Raw genomic sequence first — 25,891 nt, 5'->3', positions numbered from 1 at the left:
GGGTACACCATCAAATGCTGGACACAGCACATACAACCGAGGAGGAGGAGGAGGAGGAGCAGAAGAGGCTGCTAAGTGAACTACAGCGCTAGTCACGGCATTATGCCAGATGAACACCCCGGCATAATGCCGTGACAAAAATCAAAGGCCTACCATACAGGGGGGTCTTTTTTCATCAGTGCACTATGCCAGGTAGCAGCCGTTAGCATGACATGACGGCTTGCCGCCACACTCCACAGCGACTCAGTGCTCACGTGACTACCATATTGAGAGGAAGTGTTGCACTTTTGTCTCTCATCTGCCCCATGTTCTGTCCATTGTTCCCTTTGGTTTTGGGGCTATACATGTTTGATTATGGGTAAAAGGAAGTCTTTAACACCTGAAACTATAGTTCAAATCATAGAGCTTCACAAACTGGGCACCAGATGAAAGAAATAGTGGAGAATGTTGGTGTGTATGTGAGCATTAAGTGAGGAACTGGGTAGAGCGTTTCAAGGTTGGTGGTGGTGTCGAGTTACTGTCTGGCCCCTCGAAGACATCTGTTTGTACCTTAACTGTGTTAAGAAGCAGTTAGAGTACACCTAAGGTAAATGCTAAAGAACTGAAAGAAAAGAAACCACATCTTCTCTCAGAGATGTCTGTAAGAACTGTTAACAGATGTGTGTCAGAACTGGGCTACAGTAGTCACTGCCAGGTTAAGAAACCGATCCTCTCTAAGCCACAGAAGAAACATAGGCTGGATTATGCAAAGAAATGTCTTCACTGGGATCCTCAACAGTGATCTTAAGTACTTTGGAGTGATGAAGAAACCTTCACCATCACCTGTAACCGTGGGGGACGTGTGTGCCAGTCCAATGGTAGTGATGCGCTAGACCCACACTACACCTGTGGGGTCACCAAACACCCAGACTCGCTCATGGTTTGGGGGTGCTTCAGTGCTCAGAGTGTTGGCGAACTCATTGTGCTTCCCAAAAACCAGCATATGAACCAGTATAATTACCTGGAGTTATTGTGTGACAATTTACCTTAGGCGCTTAACTGTGGGGCTACAGTTTTTATGCAGGATGGTGCATCATGTCATATCGCCAAATCTATAGTTCAGTGGCTTAAAGACTGAAGTCAGGTTCTTTAATGACTGGCCGGGCAATTCCCCAGACCTGAATCCTATTGAGAACCTCTGGTCAATAGTGAAACGAAGTTCACTGGGCAAGGATATCAGTGAAATGTATGCAAGGGATGGGGTTCATCTCTCTGGGGATGGAGTGGTTGCATTAGCCAATTCAATTGAGAGGGTAACTGATGACTTGTCTAGGAATTTAAACTGATAGATTATAGAGGTATGGGTGTTTGTGGGGAAACAATCAGGCTGCAGCATTAAGGTTAAAAACAGAAGTTATTACTGGGATACCTCAGGGATATGTTTAAAAGACAATATTCAAAATAAAGTTGCTAGTAATGGCAAATCAATTGAACAACAAAGAGAGATAGTAGAGGGCAACGAGTGACTAGCTCCCTTAAGGTTTACTATACAAATAGTAGGAGTCTAAGAAATAAGATAGATGAGCTAAGATTACTTGCAAGTGTAGGTAATATAGATATTATTGGTATAACAGAGACCTGGTTCAACCTGAAAGATTGAGAAATGCCTTCTGAATGCAACATACAGGGTTATAAACTATTCCACACTGATAGGGTCAACAGGAAGGGTGGTGGTGTGACGATGTATGTCAGAGAAAATTTAAAATTGTTGTCTTAGACATGATATAAGATTAGAAACATCGAACACAGAATCTGTTTGGCTATAATTTCTCAAGGAACATGACAAATTAATTTTGGGTGTGATTTACAAGCCCCCAAACCTTGATAGGGAGGGCAGTAAGCTGTTATGGGACGAAATTCATAAGGCATCTAGATATGAAAATGTTGTGATAATGGGAGATTTTAACTTTAGACAAATTGATTGGAACAATATGACAGGAAATCTTGAGTCTAGTGACTTTCTTGATACGGTTCAGGATTGTTTTTTAGAACAGGTTGTGGCAGAACCAACTAGAGGAAACAATCTGCTTGACTTGGTTCTTGCCAACAAAGATTCACTAATTAATAATCTTGAGGTTAATGATGAGCTTGGGGAAAGTGATCACAAATCACTTAGTTTCAATATATCATGGAATTACCCAGTTAACTGCAATCAAATCTCTGTCCCAGATTTTCACTTGGCCGACTTCATGGGACTGAAAAATTACCTGGGTGGGCTAAATTGGGATGTCCTGACTAGGGGTCATGTAGGTGATCTTGGTTGCCAATATGACGTTTCTCAGAGCATAGTTCTAGCTGCCCAGACAACTTCTGTTCCGAGTAGGGAAATTAGATCTAACAAAAAACGATCCCAAATGGATGAACAATAGATTAAAACATCTCACTGTCAAAAGAGAGGCATATATAGGCATATCAAAAGAGGGGATGGGCAGTTAAGAAATCAATATATTCAATTAAAGAGAGAAATAAAGACAGGAATAAGAAAAGCAAAAAGGGATTATGAGGCTAAGGTTGCAAGGGATTCAAAGACTAACCCAAAAGGGTTCTTTCAGGCATACAGAAGATCAGGGACAAGATTGGCCCACTTAAGAGTAACTCTGGTCAGATCACTGACAGTGATAAGGATATATGTGAAATTCTCAATACCTACTTCCTCTCAGTTTTCACCCAGGAAAATACTAACAATATTCCTGAAATAATAGATTATGTAGAACAGGATGATAATAAACTATGTACGATTGCGGTACCTAGTGACATGGTCCTCAGACAAATAAAGAAACTAAAACCTAACAAATCCCCAGGCCCTGATGAACTGTTTGCAAGGGTGTTAAAGGAATGTAAAGAGGAACTTAGCATACCTTTAGCTAATCTTTTTAACATATCACTACAAACTGGCATAGTGCCTGATAAGTGGAAAATGGCAAATGTAATACCTATTTACAAGGCAGGTGACAGGTCCTTGGCTTCGAACTATAGACCAATAAGCCTTACCTTCATAGTGGGAAAATTTATGGAATCAATAATTGCCGAAGCAATTCGTAGACATCTTGACAGGCACAGATTGATTAATGAATCTCAACACGGTTTTACAAAGGGGCGCTCCTGTCTTACGAATTTACTAACTTTTTTCACTAAAGTGTTTGAGGAGGTAGATCATGGTAATGAATATGATATTGTGTATATGAACTTCAGTAAGGCTTTCAATAGAGTTCCACACCAGAGGCTATTGAGGAAACTTAAGGCACATGGAATAGGAGAAATTTTTTCCTGGGTAGAGGCATGGCTGACAAATAGGCAGCAGAGTGTTTGCATAAATGGGGAGAAATCAGAATGGGGGCACGTCACAAGCGGTGTTCCTCAGGGGTTAGTGTTGGGCCCGTTGTTGTTCACAATTTACATAAACGACATAAATAGTGACATAAGCAAATTTGCTGATGACACCAAAATAAACGACATAAATAGCGACGTAAGTAAATATGCTGATGACACCAAAATAGGCCGTCCAATTCATTCTAATGAGGACACTAGAGCACTCCAAGATGATTTGAATAGACTGATGCAATGGTCGGAGAAGTGGCAAATGCAGTTTAATATTGACAAATGCAAAGTTCTAAATGTTGGACAGTTAAATAACCACATATAAACTAAATAATGTACATCTTAATACTACTGATTGCGAAAAGGATTTAGAAGTTCTGGTTAGCAGTAATCTAAAACCAAGACAACAGTGCATTAGTGTTTGCAATAAAGCTAACAGAATTCTTGGCTTCATATCTAAAGAATAAATAATAGAAGTCCTCAGGCTGTTCTTCAACTCTATATATCCTTGGTTAGACCTCATTTAGACTATGCTGCTCAGTTCTGGTCACTGTATCAGAAATCTTCCCTATGAGGATAGACTGAGGGCCCTGAATCTGCACTCTCTCGAAAGGTGTAGAATTAGGGGGGATATGATCGAGGTGTATAAATGGAAAACAGGAATAAATAAAGGGGATGTAAATAGCGTGCTGAAAATTTCCAGCCAAGACAGGACTCGCAGCAATGGTTTCAAGCTAAAAAAATTCAGATTCAGGAAGGATATAGGAAAGCACTGGTTTGGTAATAAAGTTGTGGACGAGTGGAACAAACTCCCGAGTACAGTTATTCAGGCTAAAATGTTGTGTAGTTTTAAAAATAGGTTAGATAAATACATGAGTAGGTGTGGGTGGGTGTGAGTTGGACCTGACTAGCTTGTGCTGCTGGGTCTGGTGCAGTGCTCCATCCTTGAGTGGTGGTTACCAGACTGGGTGGGTCATTGGGCTAATCTGGGGCGGGGATTGGTCTAATCCGGGGGGGGGAGGGCATGGACCTGCTCCACATGAGTCAGTAGGCCTCTTGCAGTGTTCCTTCTTTCTTATGTTCCATCCCGCAGATGGAAACTGCTCTACACAAGGCACATAATAATATACCCCTCCAAACCCTCGAGAATTTGTGAGTCTCCTACACAGCTGAGAAACGTAATTAAGCATAAAGGATGCAGCACCAAGTATTATAACCTCAGTAAGTGTGCAAATATATACGTATATTACAATCTTTCGTGGTACGTGTTTGTGTTTTGGTACGTGTATGGGGGAGGGGCAGCATAGTGTCGTGACTAGCACTGTAGATACCTCAAAAGCGATGGGGCCAGACAACATCTCTCTCTGGGTCCTGAGAAAGGGAGCAGAGGCACTCTGTGTACCACTAACAACAATCTTCAACACATCTGTCAAAACATGAGTGACTACTTGAAGTGTGGAAGACAGCAAATGTAGTCCTAATCTTTAAGAAAGGAGACAGCATGGTTTCAGGGAAGAGAAATCCCGTGTCACAAACCTACTGGAGTTTTACTACAGGGTGACGGAAGTAAGGCAGGAGAGTGGGTAAAATGCATTTTCTTCGATTGTAAGAAGGCTTTCGACACAGTTCCACACAAGAGGCCACTGCAAAAGCTTGAGGAGCAGGCAGGAATAACAGGAAAGGACTGCAATGGATCAGAGAATACCTGCTGTTTCTGATATATGCAAATGACATGACAGAAGAGATGTCCCTGTTTGCAGATGATGTGAAGGTGATGTGGAGAATTCAAGTGGACAAGGCTCAGGTAGAACTACAAAGGGATCCAGACAGGCTGCAAGCCTGGTCCAATAACTGGCACCTGGAGTTTAACCCCATCAAGTGCAAAGTCATGAAGATTAGGGAAGGTCAAAGAAGACCACAGAGTACAGGCTAGGGGGCCAAAGATTGCAAACCTCACCCAAGGAAAAGAAACTTAGAATATAATACTGAACACATCTCCTGAGGTGCACATCAACAAGATACTAATGCCTACAGCATATGGGCACCTGACAAACCTAAAAATAGTATTCTGACACCATAGCAGAGAATTGTTCAAGATTCTGTACACTGTGTACGTCAGGCCCATATTGGAGCATGCAGCACCAGTATGGAACCCACACTTGGTCAAGCATGTCAAGAAATTAGAGTAAGTGCGAAGATTTGCAATGAGACTATTCCTGGAGCTGAGGAGTATGTCCTATGAGGAGAGGTTAGTAAAATCAATCTGGCGACACTGGAAGACAGGAAGGATAGGAGACACGATAATGACATACAAAATACTGAGAGGAATTGACAAGGTAGATATGAACAGAATGTTTCAGAGATGGGACACAGCAACAACTGGAAGCTGTAGATTCAGATAAGCACAGGGATGTTAGAAAGTTTTTCTTCAGCCATAGTTGTCAAGAAGTGGAATAATCTGGAGAGTGGTATAGTGGAGCCAGGATCAATACACAGCTTTAAGAAGAGATACAGTGAGGTAGAGGTAAAACAGTGAATAGTACAGTTTAAGTAGTGCTGTTTGTGGTACATAGTAATGCTTTCTGAGAGGATGACAACTGTTTTTGATTCTTTTTTGGTTATGTGATGGATATGGGTGTTGAATTTCAAGTTGCTGTCAAGGTGCAGACCTAAAAGTTTTCCCCTCATTATGGTTAGCAATAAGGGTGTTGTTAACCATAATGTTTATTTGGACCTCAGCTGCTCTGCTCCCAAACATGATGTAGAAGGATTTGTCTATATTATTAAGTTTAAGTTTATTGACAGTCATCCAGGTTGATATTTTTATGAGCTCTTCATTAACACCTGTTGAGTGAGCCAAGATTAGGGTGGGAGATTACAAAAGTCATGTTATCAGCAAAGAGAATAGGTCTAAGTTGTGATCATTTGGAAGATCGTTGATGTATAAAAAGAAAAGGGGGGGGCAAGAATGCTTCCCTGTGGTACGCCAGTGTCCAGGTGTCTTGTCGAGGAGGTGTCCTTAATAGATATGTAGTGCTGTCTATTAGTAATGGCCTCTTATACCATAATGATCAAGCTTGTGGAGCAGGATGCTGTGGTCTACCGTAACAAAAGTTTCTTAAGGGCTACCGTATCATGGAGGAAGAGGTGGTGGTGGGGGGTGAATGGAGGAAGAGAAGGTGGTAGTGGGGGAGATGGAAGGCAGAGAGGGTGGTGGGCAGAACTGAGGCATTGAGGGTAGTAGGGAAAAAATGAGGCAGTGAGGGTAGTAGGGAAAAAATGAGGCAGTGAGGGTAGTAGGGAAAAAATGAGGCAGTGAGGGTAGTAGGGGAGAAATGAGGCAAAGAGTGGTGGGGGAAGGGGGAGAGATTTGGGGGGAAAGAAGGATGCAGAATTGAGGGTGAGGGTAGGAAAGGAGGAAGAAATGAGGGGAGGAAGGAAATAAATGGTATAAAATACCGACACAATGGAAACAAACACACATGCAGATCACTTTCTAGTTGTAGCTACACTGAGAGTAAAAGGTAGATGGGATACAAGAATAGAAGCATCAGGGAAGAGAGAGGTGAAGGTTTATAAACTAAAAGAGGAGGCAGTTAGGGTAAGATATAAACAGCTATTGGAGGATAGATGGGCTAATGAGAGCATAGGCAATGGGGTCGAAGAGGTATGGGGTAGGTTTAAAAATGTAGTGTTAGAGTGTTCAGCAGAAGTTTGTGGTTACAGGAAAGTGGGTGCGGGAGGGAAGAGGAGCGATTGGTGGAATGATGATGTGAAGAGAGTAGTAAGGGAGAAAAAGTTAGCATATGAGAAGTTTTTACAAAGTAGAAGTGATGTAAGGAGGGAAAAGTATATGGAGAAAAAGAGAGAGGTTAAGAGAGTGGTAAAGCAATGTAAAAAGAGAGCAAATGAGAGAGTGGGTGAGATGTTATCAACAAATTTTGTTGAAAATAAGACAAAGTTTTGGAGTGAGATTAACAAGTTAAGAAAGCCTAGAGAACAAATGGATTTGTCAGTTAAAAATAGGAGAGGAGAGTTATTAAATGGAGAGTTAGAGGTATTGGGAAGATGGAGGGAATATTTTGAGGAATTGTTAAATGTTGATGAAGATAGGGAAGCTGTGATTTCGTGTATAGGGCAAGGAGGAACAACATCTTGTAGGAGTGAGGAAGAGCCAGTTGTGAGTGTGGGGGAAGTTCGTGAGGCAGTAGGTAAAATGAAAGGGGGTAAGGCAGCCGGGATTGATGGGATAAAGATAGAAATGTTAAAAGCAGGTGGGGATATAGTTTTGGAGTGGTTGGTGCAATTATTTAATAAATGTATGGAAGAGGGTAAGGTACCTAGGGATTGGCAGAGAGCATGCATAGTTCCTTTGTATAAAGGCAAAGGGGATAAAAGAAAGTGCAAAAATTATAGGGGGATAAGTCTGTTGAGTATACCTGGCAAAGTGTATGGTAGAATTATTATTGAAAGAATTAAGAGTAAGATGGAGAATAGGATAGCAGATGAACAAGGAGGCTTTAGGAAAGGTAGGGGGTGTGTGGACCAGGTGTTTACAGTGAAACATATAAGTGAACAGTATTTAGATAAGGCTAAAGAGGTCTTTGTGGCATTTATGGATTCGGAAAAGGCGTATGACAGGGTGGATAGGGGGGCAATGTGGCAGATGTTGCAGGTGTATGGTGTAGGAGGTAGGTTACTGAAAGCAGTGAAGAGTTTTTACGAGGATAGTGAGGCTCAAGTTAGAGTATGTAGGAAAGAGGGAAATTATTTCCCAGTAAAAGTAGGCCTTAGACAAGGATGTGTGATGTCACCGTGGTTGTTTAATATATTTATAGATGGGGTTGTAAGAGAAGTAAATGCGAGGGTCTTGGCAAGAGGCGTGGAGTTAAAAGATAAAGAATCACACATAAAGTGGGAGTTGTCACAGTTGCTCTTTGCTGATGACACTGTGCTCTTGGGAGATTCTGAAGAGAAGTTGCAGAGATTGGTGGATGAATTTGGTAGGGTGTGCAAAAGAAGAAAATTGAAAGTGAATACAGGAAAGAGTAAGGTTATGAGGATAACAAAAAGATTAGGTGATGAAAGATTGGATATCAGATTGGAGGGAGAGAGTATGGAGGAGGTGAATGTATTCAGATATTTGGGAGTGGACGTGTCAGCGGATGGGTCTATGAAAGATGAGGTGAATCATAGAATTGATGAGGGGAAAAGGGTGAGTGGTGCACTTAGGAGTCTGTGGAGACAAAGAACTTTGTCCTTGGAGGCAAAGAGGGGAATGTATGAGAGTATAGTTTTACCAACGCTCTTATATGGGTGTGAAGCATGGGTGATGAATGTTGCAGCGAGGAGAAGGCTAGAGGCAGTGGAGATGTCATGTCTGAGAGCAATGTGTGGTGTGAATATAATGCAGAGAATTCGTAGTTTGGAAGTTAGGAGGAGGTGCGGGATTACCAAAACTGTTGTCCAGAGGGCTGAGGAAGGGTTGTTGAGGTGGTTCGGACATGTAGAGAGAATGGAGCGAAACAGAATAACTTCAAGAGTGTATCAGTCTGTAGTGGAAGGAAGGCGGGGTAGGGGTCGGCCTAGGAAAGGTTGGAGGGAGGGGGTAAAGGAGGTTTTGTGTGCGAGGGGCTTGGACTTCCAGCAGGCATGCGTGAGCATGTTTGATAGGAGTGAATGGAGACAAATGGTTTTTAATACTTGACGTGCTGTTGGAGTGTGAGCAAAGTAACATTTATGAAGGGGTTCAGGGAAACCGGCATGCCGGACTTGAGTCCTGGAGATGGGAAGTACAGTGCCTGCACTCTGAAGGAGGGGTGTTAATGTTGCAGTTTAAAAACTGTAGTGTAAAGCACCCTTCTGGCAAGACAGTGATGGAGTGAATGATGGTGAAAGTTTTTCTTTTTCGGGCCACCCTGCCTTGGTGGGAATCGGCCAGTATGATAATAAAAAAAAAATAATAAAAAAATATGCAGTTTAATGTGATCCTTTATTGACAACGTTTCGCCCATACAGTGGGCTTTTTCAAGTCACACACAGATCTGTGTGTGACTTGAAAAAGCCCACTGTGTGGGCGAAACATTGTCAATAAAGGATCACATTAAACTGCATATGTGTTTGTTTCCAGGGGAGGAAGGGGAAGAGAGGAGACAGAAATGATGGGTGGAAGAAAAAGGCAGAAATGGGGGATGGGAGGAGGGTGGGAGGCAGAGACGAGGGAAAAAAAAAAAAAGAGGCAGTCACCCCAACACACCCATCTTATCACTGACGAGTTGTATACATTATCATGTCATGGCGAGAATCATGATAGTTCAGCAAGAACACTACTTAAGTGATAATTATTAGATAAGAATCCACCTTACCAGTCACGATGAAAATTAAACCTAAGCTGTAACAGCTTTCTACAAATGAATTTACATGAACTGTATGGATAAAAATCAGTGATAAAATTCAATAAATGAAAACTATTAACTGTCATTAACAACAGGTTTTGAACATCAAATAATTAGGCACTGACAACAACAGTTAATTAAAAAATCAGTTTTAGTACTTTATTGCCAGTTATCAGCTTGTTAAATGCACAATTCTGATTTAAAGCATACTGCCTATATACCCATGCCACTGAAAGGCACTCACACCCTTTAGTGGCACTAAGAGCTGCATCTGCCTGATGTATGCAGGCACCATACTCCTGTGTTTTAAGCTGATGGCTTAGGAATATGCAGAATCATGCTCACAAAATCAAAGAAAAATGCTCACAGTAAAAATAAAGCAATTTAATATTCATAATTGAGATATACATCTGAAAAAAGGACATGAGAAATTTAAATTGAGTGTACTGTAAATGAATTTTCCACACTGTTTACTATAAATCTGTGATCAATGGAAAACAGTAACAAATCTATAGAAGGTATAATATTCGCTCACTTTCAAATTCTTGGCTACAAGATACTACGATGATGCAGACAGTAACTTACTAGTGACAATATTCTAAAGAACAAAGGCAGAACTACAAAGGGATCTAGACAGGTTGCAGGCCTGGTCCAGCAACTGGCTCCTGGAGTTCAACCCCACTAAGTGAAAGGTCATGAAGGTTGGGGAAGGGCAAAGAAGACTTCAGACAGAATACAGTCTAGGGGGGCCAGAGACTACAAACCTCACTCGAGGACAAGGATCTGGGGGCGAATATGATACTGGGCACATCTGAGGTGCACATCAATTAAATAACTGCTGCAGCATATGGGCACCTAGCAAACCTAAGAATAGCATTCCGACATCTCGATAAGGCATCGTTCAGTACCCTGTACACCATGTACGTTAGGCCTATATTGGAGTATGCAGCACCAGTTTGGAACTCACACCTAGCCAAGCACGTAAAGAAACTAGAGAAAGTGCAAAGGTTTGCAACAAGACTAGTCCTGGAGCTAAGAGGCATGTCCTACGAGGAGAGGTTAAGGGAAATCGACCTGATGACACTGGAGGACAGGAAAGATAGGGAGGGGGGATATGATAACGACAAAAAATACCGAGGGGAATCGACAAGGTGGACAGACAGGATATTCCAGAGATGGGACACAGCAACAAGGAGTCACAGTTGAAGACTCAGATGAATCACAGGGATGTTAGGAAGAATTTCTTCAGTCACAGTTATCACGAAGTGGAATAGTCTGGGAAGTGATGTAGTGGAGGCAGGATCCATACAAAGCTTTAAGAAGAGGTATGATAAAGCTCATGGAGCAGGAAGAGTGACCTAGTAGCTACCAGTGAAGACATAGGGCCAGGAGCTGTGATTCAACCCCTGCAACCACAACTAGGTGAGTACAACTAGGCAAGTACACACACACACACACACACACATTGTAACAGTTTGTCAGAGAGATATCCTTTAAAATTAAGAGACTTTTCAATAGGGCTTTGGGATTGCAACTGGATGAATATAAACTAACTAAATAAAAGTTTATACCTTTAATTACAAATGTGTCTAGGTGCTAATAATTTCAGTTAATCCAATTTGTATAATTAAGATGATAAGCTTTTACAATACTCGAGTACAACCTGGTATTTATAGTTATCCTGTACATATAATCATATAGTGCTAAGGGCACATTTAATAACTATTATTAATCCTTAAACGGTCCAAACGTATATATACGTTTTTTCAACATCTGAAAGTATGTAAAAAAAAATGTAGATCTTTTTTGTTTTACATTTGAAAACGTGTAACAAAAACTTTTATCTACATTTTTTTTTTTATATTTGAAAATATGTAAAAAAAAGTAGATCTACTTTTGTAGCACTACGAATTTGACCGTCGATCTGTTTGGACCGTTTAAGAGTTAAGTACCATCAGGGCACATTACTAAGGTGAGATGCACTCAAGTACAAGAATAATATAATGTATGTATGTGTGTGTGCTCAGTAATGCTTGGTATGTCTCAGTAAGACTTGACTTTAACCCTTTCAGGGTCCGTTCCATAGATCTACGGCTTTACGTTCAGGGTCCAAACCATAGATCTACACCATGAGCTCAGCTCACTCTGGTAAACTGAGTGGTAAATTTGGGCCTAGATATGAGAGAATACATCTATGTGGTATGTGTGCACCACATAAAACAAATCCTGCAGCACACTGTGTATAATGAGAGAAAAAAACTGAGACCGTGATTTTCGATCAAAACAGTGAATTTGCAGTGTTTTTTCGTGTGTTTTTTATAGTTGTATTTGCGATTTCTTGGTCTCATTTGATAGAATGGAAGACATATTACAGAAATAGAGATGATTTTGATTGGTTTTAGCACTGGAAATGGCTTGAAACTGAGCTCAAGGTAGTGGAAATGTTAAATTTTTGCCGATGTTCAAGAGTAAACAAACGACCTCACACATCTAATACACGCCAGCTGGTGGGTCTAATATACATTCACAAATGTGGTGATGATATTTATACAATTATTACAATATTGCATAACAGTAAATCTTCTATTTTTTTGGTGTGAATAAAAATTCATTATGTGAATAAAAAATTAAAATGGAATTTATTTGTAAAGCCTCAAAACGTAACTAATGAACAGAAGAAATGTTAGTTTAGTGCCAGGAATACCTACATTGTTTATTCTGGACCCTATTTTGAAATTGGAATATTTTTAACTTTGTGTTAAATTGGCCAAATTACCAATTTCCGATCACTTTATTTTGTAGTTGAAACAGTTGACTTGGCGATTTCTTGTGCTCAATCGATAGAAGTAATACTAGTCAAAGTCGGCAAAATCGCCGATTCATAAATATCGCTGACACATCAAAATTCGCATGAGCATAATTTCGTCAATTTTCCATCAAATTTCATACTTTTTGTTTTATTACCTTCACAAAAAGATTCTCTACCATTTCATAAGAAAAAATAACAAATTTTTCTTTTTGAAAATTCTTGGACACTGGCGCACCACTTCAGATTTTGGCCTTGGACCCTGAAGATAAGATTTCGTTCGGATTTTTAACCCCGGAGGGTTAGCCACCCAGGATAACCCAAGAAAGTCAGTGCGTCATCGAGGACTAACTTATTTCCATTGGGGTCCTTAATCTTGTCCCCCAGGATGCGACCCACACCAGTCGACTAACACCCAGGTACCTATTTGCTGCTAGGTGAACAGGACAACAGGTGTAAGGAAACGTGTCGAAATGTTTCCACCCGCCAGGAATCGAACCCGGGCCCTCCGTGTGTGAAGCGGGAGCTTTAGCCACCAGGCCACACTTTGGCTGTGAATGACAAATCCCTAAACAATCTAACTTCTCAACCATCAAGGTAATCCAACAGTTTGCTTGAACATTCACTAAACAACAATAATGTATGAAGCAGCAGTGAACAGCACAGCATCAGGAAAGGAGTCAGAGACCAAAAATGACTTTACAACTGAAACTAAGTTCAGCATTTCAAATCCCAGACTACAGCAGTGCGTAGATGCCAGAACAATAGAACAAAAAGAACAAACGATGCCAGAACAAAAGAAATGATAAGATTACTACAGGAGCTTGATGCGACAAAATATGACCAAACACTGCACTATATCATCTCTAACAAACTTAGCTTTCTAGATTTCTTCAATATTTGTACAAGCACAGGAAATTAAAAATTCCAAGAGATGCAGTATACTTAGATTTCTAGGAAACATTTGACAAAATATTGCATAAGATAGCTGACCAAAATATAGGTGCACATATCTCCATGTGTGCTGAAAGACCACAATGAATAGTGAAGCACAGCAGTAAGCCTACCAGCCCATGATAAGCAGGTTCAATTCACACCCACCCACCCACATCTGTTATGTACCTGCCCAACCTATTTTTCTAAAGCTAACCAACATTCTTGTTTTAATGGTACTACAGTACTTGGGAGTTTATTCCATTCATCAACTTCATAACCAGACTAGTACTGTCCAAGTCTGCAAAATTACAGACCTGGAGAATACACAGAGAACTTTCATGGCACGTTTAAGTAGGATAAAGCATCTAAATTACCGGGAATGAGTAAAGTCCCTTGATTTGTATTCCATGGAATTTAGGTGAGAAAGATACATGATAATATACACTTGGAAAATCCTAGAGGGACTAGTCCCAAATCTCCATTCATTGGGGGAATGTTGCATCTCCTTGGCAGGAGATGCAACATTCCCCCAATGAAAAGAAGGGATGCCACGAGTATGCTAATAGTCAACACAAGTATCAGTGGCTCAAGACCGTTCAACTGCCTCCCAGCATACATAAGGGGGATTATCAGTAGACTCCTGGCCGTCTTCAAGAAGGCACTGAACAGGCACCTAAAGTCAATACCTGACCAGCCGGGTTGTGACTTGTTCGTCAGTTTACGTGCGGCCAGCAGTAACAGCCTGGTTGATCAGGCCCTGATCCACCACGAGGCCTGGTCACAAACTGGGCTGCAGGGGCGTTGACCCCCGAAACCCCCTCCAGGTATACAACATAAATTTATCCAGATTATGCTGGTGCTCTCTAGTGTCCTCATCTGATTGTCTGTAAATTTCCTTATATAGCTACTTATTCCCATAAACAGTGGAACCTCTACTTACAAGTTTAATCCGTTCCATGACTGCTCGTATCCTGATTTATTCGTATGCTGAGTCAATTTTCCTCATTTAAATTAAATGAAATGCAATTAATCCATTCCGGTTCTCAGAAGGAACGACAAATACAGTGGACCCTCAACCAGCGATATTAATCCGTTCCTGAGAGCTCATCGTTAATCAAAATAATCGTTAGTCAAGTTAATTTTCCCCATAAGAAATAATGGAAATCAAATTAATCCGTGCAAGACACCCCAAAGTATTGAAAAAAAAAAATTTTACCACATGAAATATTAGTTTTAATACACACAAACTGAAGAAGACATGCACAGTTACATGACACTTACCTTTATTGAAGATCTGGTGATGATTGATGGGATGGGAGGAGGGGAGAGTGTTGATCTTCTTAGTGTTTAGAAGGGGAATCCCTTTCCATTAGGACTTGAGGTGGCAAGTCCTTTTTTGGGGTTACTTCCCTTCTTCTTTTAATGCCACTAGGACCAGCTTGAGAATCACTGGACCTCTGTCGCACAACATATCTGTCCATAGAGGCCTGTACCTCCCGTTCCTTTATGACATTCCTAAAGTGTTTCACAACATTGTCAGTGTCACAATTAAACACTTGTTCAGGTTTCAATTCTTCACTGTCTATGTACTCCTTGAATTCCTGCACATATTTTTCAGCTGCTTTTTGGTCCAAACTGGCAGCCTCACCATGCCTTATCACACTATGTATGCCACTACGATTCTTAAATCTCTCAAACCAACCTTTGCTGGCATTTTTCTAATTAAATCCTCATGCAACTTCCTAGCCTTTTCACATAAGATCGCTTGAGAGATGCTATTTCCTGCTATCTGTTTTTCGTTTATCCACACCAATAACAGTCTCTCAACATCTTCTATCACTTGCGATCTCAGTTTCGAAAACAGTTGCACCTTTGGCAAGAACAGCTTCCTTGATTGCTGTTTTCTTGGCCACAATAGTAGCGATGGTTGATTGGGGTTTTGTGTACAACCTGGCCAGCTCAGACACACTCACTCCACTTTCATACTTAGCAATGATCTCTTTCTTCATATCCATAGTAATTCTCACCCTTTTTGCTGTAGGGTTGGCACTAGAAGCTTTCTTGGGGCCCATGGTGACTTATTTTGCAGGTGCAATCACTAAAACGGCTGTGATAATATGAAATGTTCCGATTGTATGCTTGGAAGCGACCGCTGTGGCTGGCTGGCTTGTAAACACTGGTCAGAAGTGGAAGCATCTCAGACGGAGCGAATAGTGTTGGTCGAGTTTTTTAGCGCTAGTCGAGGCAAAAATTTTGCATTAAAATGAATCGCTAGTCGGATTTATCGTTAATCGATGCCATCGCTGGTCGAGGGTCCACTGTACTTTGATATTTCGCTAATATCAACTCTACGGCTTATTTAGCTATCAAAATATAAATAACATAGAAACCTATATATACTCTAGAATGAATAAAATATGTCATTATGTGACAGGTGGAGGCAGCCATAACCTCTCCCACATTGTTGTGGTATTCACTGCAATCTAGTGATGGCCTTTCGAAGCCATCTATTATTTTTATTATTTTATTATCACACTGGCCGATTCCCACCAAGGCAGGGTGGCCCAAAAAAGAAAAACTTTCACCATCATTCACTCCATCACTGTCTTGCCGGAAGGGTGCTTTACACTACAGTTTTTAAACTGCAACATTAACACCCCTCCTTCAGAGTGCAGGCACTGTACTTCCCATCTCCAGGACTCAAGTCCGGCCTGCCGGTTTCCCTGAATCCCTTCATAAATGTTACTTTGCTCACACTCCAACAGCACGTCAAGTATTAACCCTTTCAGGGTCCGTCCCGTAGATCTACGGCTTTACGTTCAGGGTCCAAACCGTAGATCTACGCCATGAGCTCAGCTCACTCTGATAAACTGTGAGTGGTACATTTGGGCCTAGATATGAGAAAATACATCTATGTGGTATGTGTGCACCACATAAAACAGATCCTGCAGCACACTGTGTATAATGAGAGAAAAAAAATGAAATCATGATTTTTCGATTAAAACAGCAACTTTGCAGTGTTTTTCGTATGTTTTTTATAGTTGTATTTGCGATTTATTGGTCTCATTTGATAGAATGGAAGACATATTACACAAATAGAGATGATTTTGATTGGTTTTAGCACTGGAAATGGCTTGAAACTGAGCTCAAAGTAGCAGAAATGTTAAATTTTTGCCGATATTCAAGAGTAAACAAACAACCTCACACGTCTAATACACGTCAGCTGGTGGGTCTAATATACATTCACAAATATGGTGATGATATTTATACAATTATTACAGTATTGCATAACAGTAAATCTTCTATTTTTTGGTGTGAATAAAAATTCATTATGTGAATAAAAAATCAAAATGGAATTTATTTGTAAAGCCTCAAAACATAACTAATGAACAGAGGAAATGTTAGTTTAGTGCCAGGAATGCCTACATTGTTCATTCTGGACCCTATTTTGAAATTGGAATATTTTGAACTTTGTGTTAAATTGGCCAAATTAACAATTTCCGATCACTTTATTTTGTAGTTGAAACAGTTGACTTGGCGATTTCTTGTGCTCAATCGATAGAATAGAAGTAATACTAGTGAAATAGCTAAGAATTTGGTTGATTGGAATAATGTAATTGGCCTAAAATGGGAGTCAAAGTCGGCAAAATCGCCGATTCGTAAATATCGCTGACACATCAAAATTCGCGAGAGCATAATTTCGTCAATTTTCCACCAAATTTCGTACTTTTTGTTTTATTACCTTCACAAAAAGATTCTCTACGATTTCATAAGAAAAAATAACAAATTTTTTTTTGGAAAATTCTTGGACACTGGTGCGTGACTCCAGATTTGGGCCTTGGACCCTGAAAGGGTTAAAAACCATTTGTCTCCATTCACTCCTATCAAACACGCTCATGCATACCTGCTGGAAGTCCAAGCCCCTCGCACACAAAACCTCCTTTACCCCCTCCCTCCAACCTTTCCTAGGCCGACCCCTACCCCGCCTTCCTTCCACTACAGACTGATACACTCTTGAAGTCATTCTGTTTCGCTCCATTCTCTCTACATGTCCGAACCACCTCAACAACCCTTCCTCAGCCCTCTGGACAACAGTTTTGGTAATCCCGCACCTCCTCCTAACTTCCAAACTACGAATTCTCTGCATTATATTCACACCACACATTGCCCTCAGACATGACATCTCCACTGCCTCCAGCCTTCTCCTCGCTGCAACATTCATCACCCACGCTTCACACCCATATAAGAGCGTTGGTAAAACTATACTCTCATACATTCCCCTCTTTGCCTCCAAGGACAAAGTTCTTTGTCTCCACAGACTCCTAAGTGCACCACTCACTCTTTTTCCCTCATCAATTCTATGATTCACCTCATCTTTCATAGACCCATCTGCTGACACGTCCACTCCCAAATATCTGAATACGTTCACCTCCTCCATACTCTCTCCCTCCAATCTGATATCCAATCTTTCATCACCTAATCTTTTTATCCTCATAACCTTACTCTTTCCTGTATTCACCTTTAATTTTCTTCTTTTGCACACCCTACCAAATTCATCCACCAATCTCTGCAACTTCTCTTCAGAATCTCCCAAGAGCACAGTGTCATCAGCAAAGAGCAGCTGTGACAACTCCCACTGTGTGTGTGATTCTTTATCTTTTAACTCCACGCCTCTTGCCAAGACCCTCGCATTTACTTCTCTTACAACCCCATCTATAAATATATTAAACAACCACGGTGACATCACACATCCTTGTCTAAGGCCTACTTTTACTGGGAAAAAATTTCCCTCTTTCCTACATACTCTAACTTGAGCCTCACTATCCTCGTAAAAACTCTTCACTGCTTTCAGTAACCTACCTCCTACACCATACACTTGCAACATCTGCCACACTGGCCCCCTATCCACCCTGTCATACGCCTTTTCCAAATCCATAAATGCCACAAAGACCTCTTTAGCCTTATCTAAATACTGTTCACTTATATATTTCACTGTAAACACCTGGTCCACACACCCCCTACCTTTCCTAAAGCCTCCTTGTTCATCTGCTATCCTATTCTCCGTCTTACTCTTAATTCTTTCAATTATAACTCTACCATACACTTTACCAAGTATACTCAACAGACTTATCCCCCTATAATTTTTGCACTCTCTTTTATCCCCTTTGCCTTTATACAAAGGAACTATGCATGCTCTCTGCCAATCCCTAGGTACCTTACCCTCTTTGATACATTTATTAAATAATTGCACCAACCACTCCAAAACTATATCCCCACCTGCTTTTAACATTTCTATCTTTATCCCATCAATCCCGGCTGCCTTACCCCCTTTCATTTTACCTACTGCCTCACGAACTTCCCCCACACTCACAACTGGCTCTTCCTCACTCCTACAAGATATTATTCCTCCTTGCCCTATACACGAAATCACAGCTTCCCTATCTTCATCAACATTTAACAATTTCTCAAAATATTCCCTCCATCTTCCCAATACCTCTAACTCTCCATTTAATAACTCTCCTCTCCTATTTTTAACTGACAAATCCATTTGTTCTCTAGGCTTTCTTAACTTGTTAATCTCACTCCAAAACTTTTTCTTATTTTCAACAAAATTTGTTGATAACATCTGACCCACTCTCTCATTTGCTCTCTTTTTACATTGCTTCACCACTCTCTTAACCTCTCTCTTTTTCTCCATATACTCTTCCCTCCTTGCATCACTTCTACTTTGTAAAAAACTTCTCATATGCTAACTTTTTCTCCCTTACTACTCCCTTATAATCTATTATTATAATTATTATTATAGTACATATTATTATTATACATGTATTATTATTATATGTATTATTAATATTATACTATTATTATTAATCAGTATGTACATATTCTTATATTAATTTATATTATGTATGTTATTATATACAGTGGACCCCCGGTTAACGATATTTTTTCACTCCAGAAGTATGTTCAGGTGCCAGTACTGACCGAATTTGTTCCCATAAGGAATATTGTGAAGTAGATTAGTCCATTTCAGACCCCCAAACATACACGTACAAACGCACTTACATAATTGATCGCATTCGGAGGTAATCGTTATGCGGGGGTCCACTGTAATTATTATATGTTATTATTATTATTATTTATTAGTACATATGTATTCTTATAATAATACTCTTGCTTACCATTTGGAATTTTTATTCACACAAAAAAGAGAATATTTACTGTTATGCAGACTACTGCATTATTGTAATAATTGTATAAATAATGTCAACCTATTCATGACTGCATATTCTAATGGCCAACTGGACAGGTATTGGATGGTGGTGTCACTTGTTTACTCTTGAACATCGCCAAAGAATCGAAGATTTCTGCTATTACGAGCTCAATTTCAAGGTACTTTTCGTCATGAAACCAATCAAAATCATATCTATTTCTGTAATATATCATCCATTCTATTTATTAGAAAACACTTCAGTCCTGGGACCTTGATCACCAAGGTTTATACCATCTTCCATTCTATCAAATGACACCAAAAAAATGAGAATACAACCATAAAAACCATACAAAAATATAACACTAAGGAGTGGTTAATGGCTGAGAGGTGAACTCCGTTATTTATGGTCCGATTTCTTTCAATTCTGTTGTGCATGTATGTTAAGAAGCATCATTCCATCATACATTGACCAAGTTTCAATAAGATAGTCCAACAAACAACTGAGATCCAATTCCCTAGTTCAAGTGCAAGAGCCCCTCACCAGCATCTAGGAACCTCCCTCGAGGCCCATTCGCATCTTGAAATTGCGCTCAGCAACTGCTCGTATCTTGAAAAACTCTTACGTTGGGGCACTCGTAAGCCAAGCTTCCACTGTATATATACAGTGGACTCCCGGTTAACGATATTTTTTCACTCCAGAAGTATGTTCAGGTGCCAGTACTGACCGAATTTGTTCCCATAATTAATATTGTGAAGTAGATTAGTCCATTTCAGACCCCCAAACATACACGTACAAACGCACTTACATAAATACACTTACATAATTGGTCGCATTCGAAGGTGATCGTTATGCGGGGGTCCACTGTATTATGAACAAGGGTCCCAATACTGGTGCCTGTGGCATACCACATGTAACAGGTCCCTATCCTGATTCCTTCCCATTCATGCAAACTCTTTGGTGCCTAGCAGTCAACAATGAGGTGGCCCGGTGGCCTGGTGGCTAAAGCTCCCGCTTCACACACGGAGGGCCCGGGTTCGATTCCCAGCGGGTGGAAACATTTCGACACGTTTCCTTACACCTGTTGTCCTGTTCATCTAGCAGCAAATAGGTACCTGGGTGTTAGTCGACTGGTGTGAGTCGCATCCTGGGGGACAAGATTAAGGACCCCAATGGAAATAAGTTACAGTCCTCGATGACGCACTGACTTTCTTGGGTTATCCTGGGTGGCTAACCCTCCGGGGTTAAAAATCCGAACGAAATCTTATCTTATCTCTTATCTAACCAGATTATTCCTACTGTACTGTAAGTCTCTTAATCAGTCTGTTGTGTGGAAATGCCTTACTGAAGTCCACATACACAATACTGTACTCATCATCATGACCTACCACCTCAAATACCTTAGCTGCAAAAGTCAGCCAAGTTATAAGTTAATTATTTTATTATAATCATGGGGAAGCACTAAACACATAGGATTATACAGCACTTGTAGGGGGGGGGGATGATGGAAGGTATTCAGGCTTAATTCAGGGAACTGGAGCACAGATTCAATTCCCAAGATCAAGAGCCCCTCACCCCCAATGGAAATAAGTCACTCTGTCTGACTTTTTTGGGTTATCCTAGGTTCTCTACACATATGCTGCTATGTATGATAATTCTATGTAACTGTATTTGTGTATACCTGAATAAACTTACTTACTAACACATCTTTATAAAACCATGCTGAGAGTCATGATAAAATTACAACTTTCTAACTGGCTTTAAATATCATCTGCAATTACTGATTCCATCAATTTTTCTCACAATGGAGGGTAAGCTTAGCAAATGGGTATACTATATATTAGGTTTGCCATTTTTAATTATCCACTACAATGAACATCTATAGTGATTCACTGCAGAGACCAGCTAATGGTTTGCTAAGTTTCTCCTCAGATTCCTTTAAAACTTTTGAAATAGTACATCATGGCCCTGTAACTTGTTTGGTTTTAATATATTTGTGTGAGAATCATGTCACCAATTAATTTGATTTTGCATAATTTATTTCTAACATGACCTGTATAATGACTGATTTCTGGAATTTTATTTATAATAATAATAATACAATAATCTTTATTTCTACAAGTACCAGGTATACAAGGCTAGCTGACATCAATGACATACTACTATATAGAAAGCATTTCGAGCAAATTAGGTCAATCTTGTCCCCAGGATGCGACTCACACCAGTCGACTAACACCCAGGTGCCTATTTTACTGATAGGTGAACATTGACAGCAGGTGTCTCAAGGAAACCCGTCCTAATGTTTCCACCCGTAACTGGACTCACGAAACCGTAATGACAAGATTACAAACAAAGCAGAGCACTCGAGTTCATTACCTTTATACCTTGTTCAGCTATCAAAACTCTGGGGTCCAGTCTCTGGATCCATTATGTACCTAATGTAATCTTTTGACTACCGCCCACAGAATGGATATGGGGTGCATAATAAACATATTAAACTAACTCAACTCACTCTGAGTGAGCTAGCAATCAATCTACAAGACACCTACATACTCGTGTAAAAACTGGTAATATGTTAACAATTGTACATTTTTCTGTAACTAATAGTAAGCTGACCTCAGTTACATTTAAATAAACCTATGTTTCCGTACTAACATCATATCTATATATAGTACATGAATGAAACCTTTTGGGTTGATTTTTTATTCTCTCGAAGGTTATGGGTACATTATAAAAAAGTGTACAAGTCTGGAAAGCACACACATGGGCCAGTAACTGCTACACTGTATAAATTCAACCTAAATCTACATCGTCTATTTCGAATCGTCATAAAATCCTGTTTATGACCGAATGTCGTCTAGTTGTTATCTAAAATTAATATGTCAATTTTGAATGCTTTTCTACCTCCAATTATGAATATTTTTACCTCCGGTTATGAATGTTTTTTACGTGCAGTTAGTATGTCACTTGTGAATCATCAGTCATGGTAAGTATATCAGTGGTACTCACCTCGTCTAAGAACTTGGTCACGTCGTACACCCTGTCGTGGATGACGATCCAACAAGAATCAGATTTCTTGTGAGTGAGTACCTCAGCCAACGTGAATACTCTGGTACTAGGCTTGGTCTCCACCTGCACCTCCTTCTCGTCCTCTCCCATCGTTGTGAAGGTAGAAACAGGAGTGCAGGAGCAGCAAGATCAAGATACTGTGAGACAGACTGGCTGGTCGCGTCTGCGCCTCCTGACTCCTCTCCTCTGAATGGACTTTAATAAAAACATTATCGTACACTTCACCCAAACCACCGTATCAACTTATCTAAATCAAATATTAATTCCCTGTCACATGTATACCTCAGCAGGAGGCCTTCATGGTATATATTATACGTTTATTTATTTATTTATATAATTAGAACTGTATAACTTGCTAATAATAATAATAATAATAATCTTTATTTCTACAAGTACATGTACAAGGTATACAGGCCTAAATGACATCAATTACATACTACTATACAGAAACCCCTTTGTTATGTAGAGCATTAGGTCAATTTTGTCCCCAGGATGCGACCCACTGGTGGCTAAAGCTCCCGCTTCACACACGGAGGGCCCGGGTTCGATTCCCGGCGGGTGGAAACATTTCGACAAGTTTCCTTAGACATGTCCTGTTCACCTAGCAGCAAATAGGTACCTGGGTGTTAGTCGACTGGTGTGGGTCGCATCCTGGGGGACAAGATTAATGACCCCAATGGAAATAAGTTAGACAGTCCTCCATGACGCACTGACTTTCTTGGGTTATCCTGGGTGGCTAACCCTCCGGGGTTAAAAATCCGAACGAAATCTTATCTTATCTTAACTAACACCCAGGTACCTATTTTGCTGATAGGTGAACATGGGCAGCAAGTATCTTAAGGAAACACATAAGTAAGTTTATTCAGGTATATACAAATACAGTTACATAGATTATCATACATAGCAGCATATGTGTACAGAACCTGGGATAACACAAAAAAGTCAGACAAACTTATTACCATTGAGGTCCTTTTAATACCTTGTTATTATACAGTGTAGGAGATATCTTACGATTATATTATAAAGGATATATACTAGGAATAAGGTATACAGAGTTATTTAAATAAACAAGAACAAGAACTAGTAAGAAAATAGAAAACCCCGAGGAGTGTATATATATATATATATATATATATATATATATATATATATATATATATATATATATATATATATATATATATATATATATATATATATATAGGGAAGTACCACCTCTATAGCTGGAATGGGGACCCTCATCCTCAGAGAAGACAATAAACGTACCTCAGGGAAAACTCAAGGTTCTCCCCGGAGCTGTTTGGATATTTTCTTCTATATATATATATATATATATATATATATATATATATATATATATATATATATATATATATATATATATATATAGAGGTGGTACCTCCCTATATATATATATATATATATTATATATATTTATTTATTTATTTATTTATATATATTTATTTATTATATATATATATATATATATATATATATATATATATATATATATATATATATATATATATATATATATATATGCAATAAGATCACAGTAAACAGGTGATTTCAGAATATGCAAAACAACCACTCTGAAAGAATAGAGAAATTCCAAGCGCTTTCGTGACTACTCACATTATCAGAGTGGTTGTTTTGCATATATATATATATATATATATATATATATATATATATATATATATATATATATATATATATATATATATATATATATATATATATATATATATATATATATATATATATATATATATATATATATATATATATATATTTGCTTGTACATGTATGTACTCACCTAATCGTGGTTGCAGGGGTCGAGACTCAGCTCCTGGCCCCACCACTTCACTAACCGCAACTGGGTCCTCCCTCTCCCTGCTCCATGAGCTTTATCATACCTCGTCTTAAAACTATGTATGGTTCCTGCCTCCACTACATCACTTGCCAGACTTTCCACTTCCTAACTACTCTGTGACTGAAGAAATACTTCCTAAAATAACTCTGGCACATCTGAGTCTTCAACTTCCAATTGTGACCCCTTGTTTCTGTGTCCCATCTCTGGAACATCCTGTCTCTGTCCACCTTATCTATTCCACGCAGTATTTTGTATGTCGTTATGTCATGTAGTGTGACCTAAGTGTAAGTAGAAGTAGTAAAACCTACCTGAAATCTTGCATGGTTATGAAACAAAGAAGACACCAGCAATCCTACCATCAAGTAAAAGTACAGGCTTCCGTTTTACACTCACTTGGTAGTACCTCCCTGGGCGTTTGCTGTCTACCAACATACGTCCTAATGTTTTTACCCATACCGGGGATCGACCCCGGACTTTGTACAATAAGGGGCTTTCTGTAAACATACTTATCTACGTTCATGTTATCATAGTGGATTATAGATCTACTCAAGCTTCTAATTGCATTCCTATAACAATCATTTTCATTATTTACCTGGAGTTTACCTGGAGAGAGTTCCGGGGGTCAACGCCCCCGCGGCCCGGTCTGTGACCAGGCCTCCTGGTGGATCAGAGCCTGATCAACCAGGCTGTTGCTGCTGGCTGCACGCAAACAAACGTACGAGCCACAGCCCGGCTGATCCGGAACTGACTTTAGGTGCTTGTCCAGTGCCAGCTTAAAGACTGCCAGGGGTCTGTTGGTAATCCCCCTTATGTGTGCTGGGAGGCAGTTGAACAGTCTCGGGCCCCTGACACTTATTGTATGGTCTCTTAACGTGCTAGTGACACCCCTGCTTTTCATTGGGGGGGATGGTGCATCGTCTGCCAAGTCTTTTGCTTTCGTAGTGAGTGATTTTCGTGTGCAAGTTCGGTACTAGTCCCACTAGGATTTTCCAGGTGTATATAATCATGTATCTCTCCCACCTGCGTTCCAGGGAATACAGGTTTAGGAACCTCAAGCGCTCCCAATAATTGAGGTGTTTTATCTCCGTTATGCGCGCCGTGAAAGTTCTCTGTACATTTTCTAGGTCGGCAATTTCACCTGCCTTGAAAGGTGCTGTTAGAGTGCAGCAATATTCCAGCCTAGATAGAACAAGTGACCTGAAGAGTGTCATCATGGGCTTGGCCTCCCTAGTTTTGAAGG

The 25,891-nt window shown here is 39.9% G+C and overlaps 1 protein-coding gene across 2 annotated transcripts in view; it reads right to left on the bottom strand.

The window, feature by feature from the left end:
* The window catches only part of Cyt-b5 (Cytochrome b5), a 79,373-nt gene extending 56,398 nt beyond the window's left edge, over nucleotides 1-22,975 (bottom strand). For both annotated transcript variants that reach the window (XM_053776993.2, XM_053776984.2), the window contains exon 1: nucleotides 22,716-22,975. In XM_053776993.2, the coding sequence (XP_053632968.1) occupies nucleotides 22,716-22,865 (150 nt within the window). In that variant the 5' untranslated portion in view covers nucleotides 22,866-22,975. The remainder of the gene's footprint in view (nucleotides 1-22,715) is intronic.
* Between the last annotated feature and the right edge of the window lie 2,916 nt (nucleotides 22,976-25,891).

The sequence above is a fragment of the Cherax quadricarinatus genome, chromosome 1 (assembly GCF_038502225.1).
Source record: "Cherax quadricarinatus isolate ZL_2023a chromosome 1, ASM3850222v1, whole genome shotgun sequence".
Classification (NCBI taxonomy): Eukaryota; Metazoa; Arthropoda; class Malacostraca; order Decapoda; family Parastacidae; genus Cherax; species Cherax quadricarinatus.
This window is presented reverse-complemented; position numbering and strand designations above follow the sequence as displayed.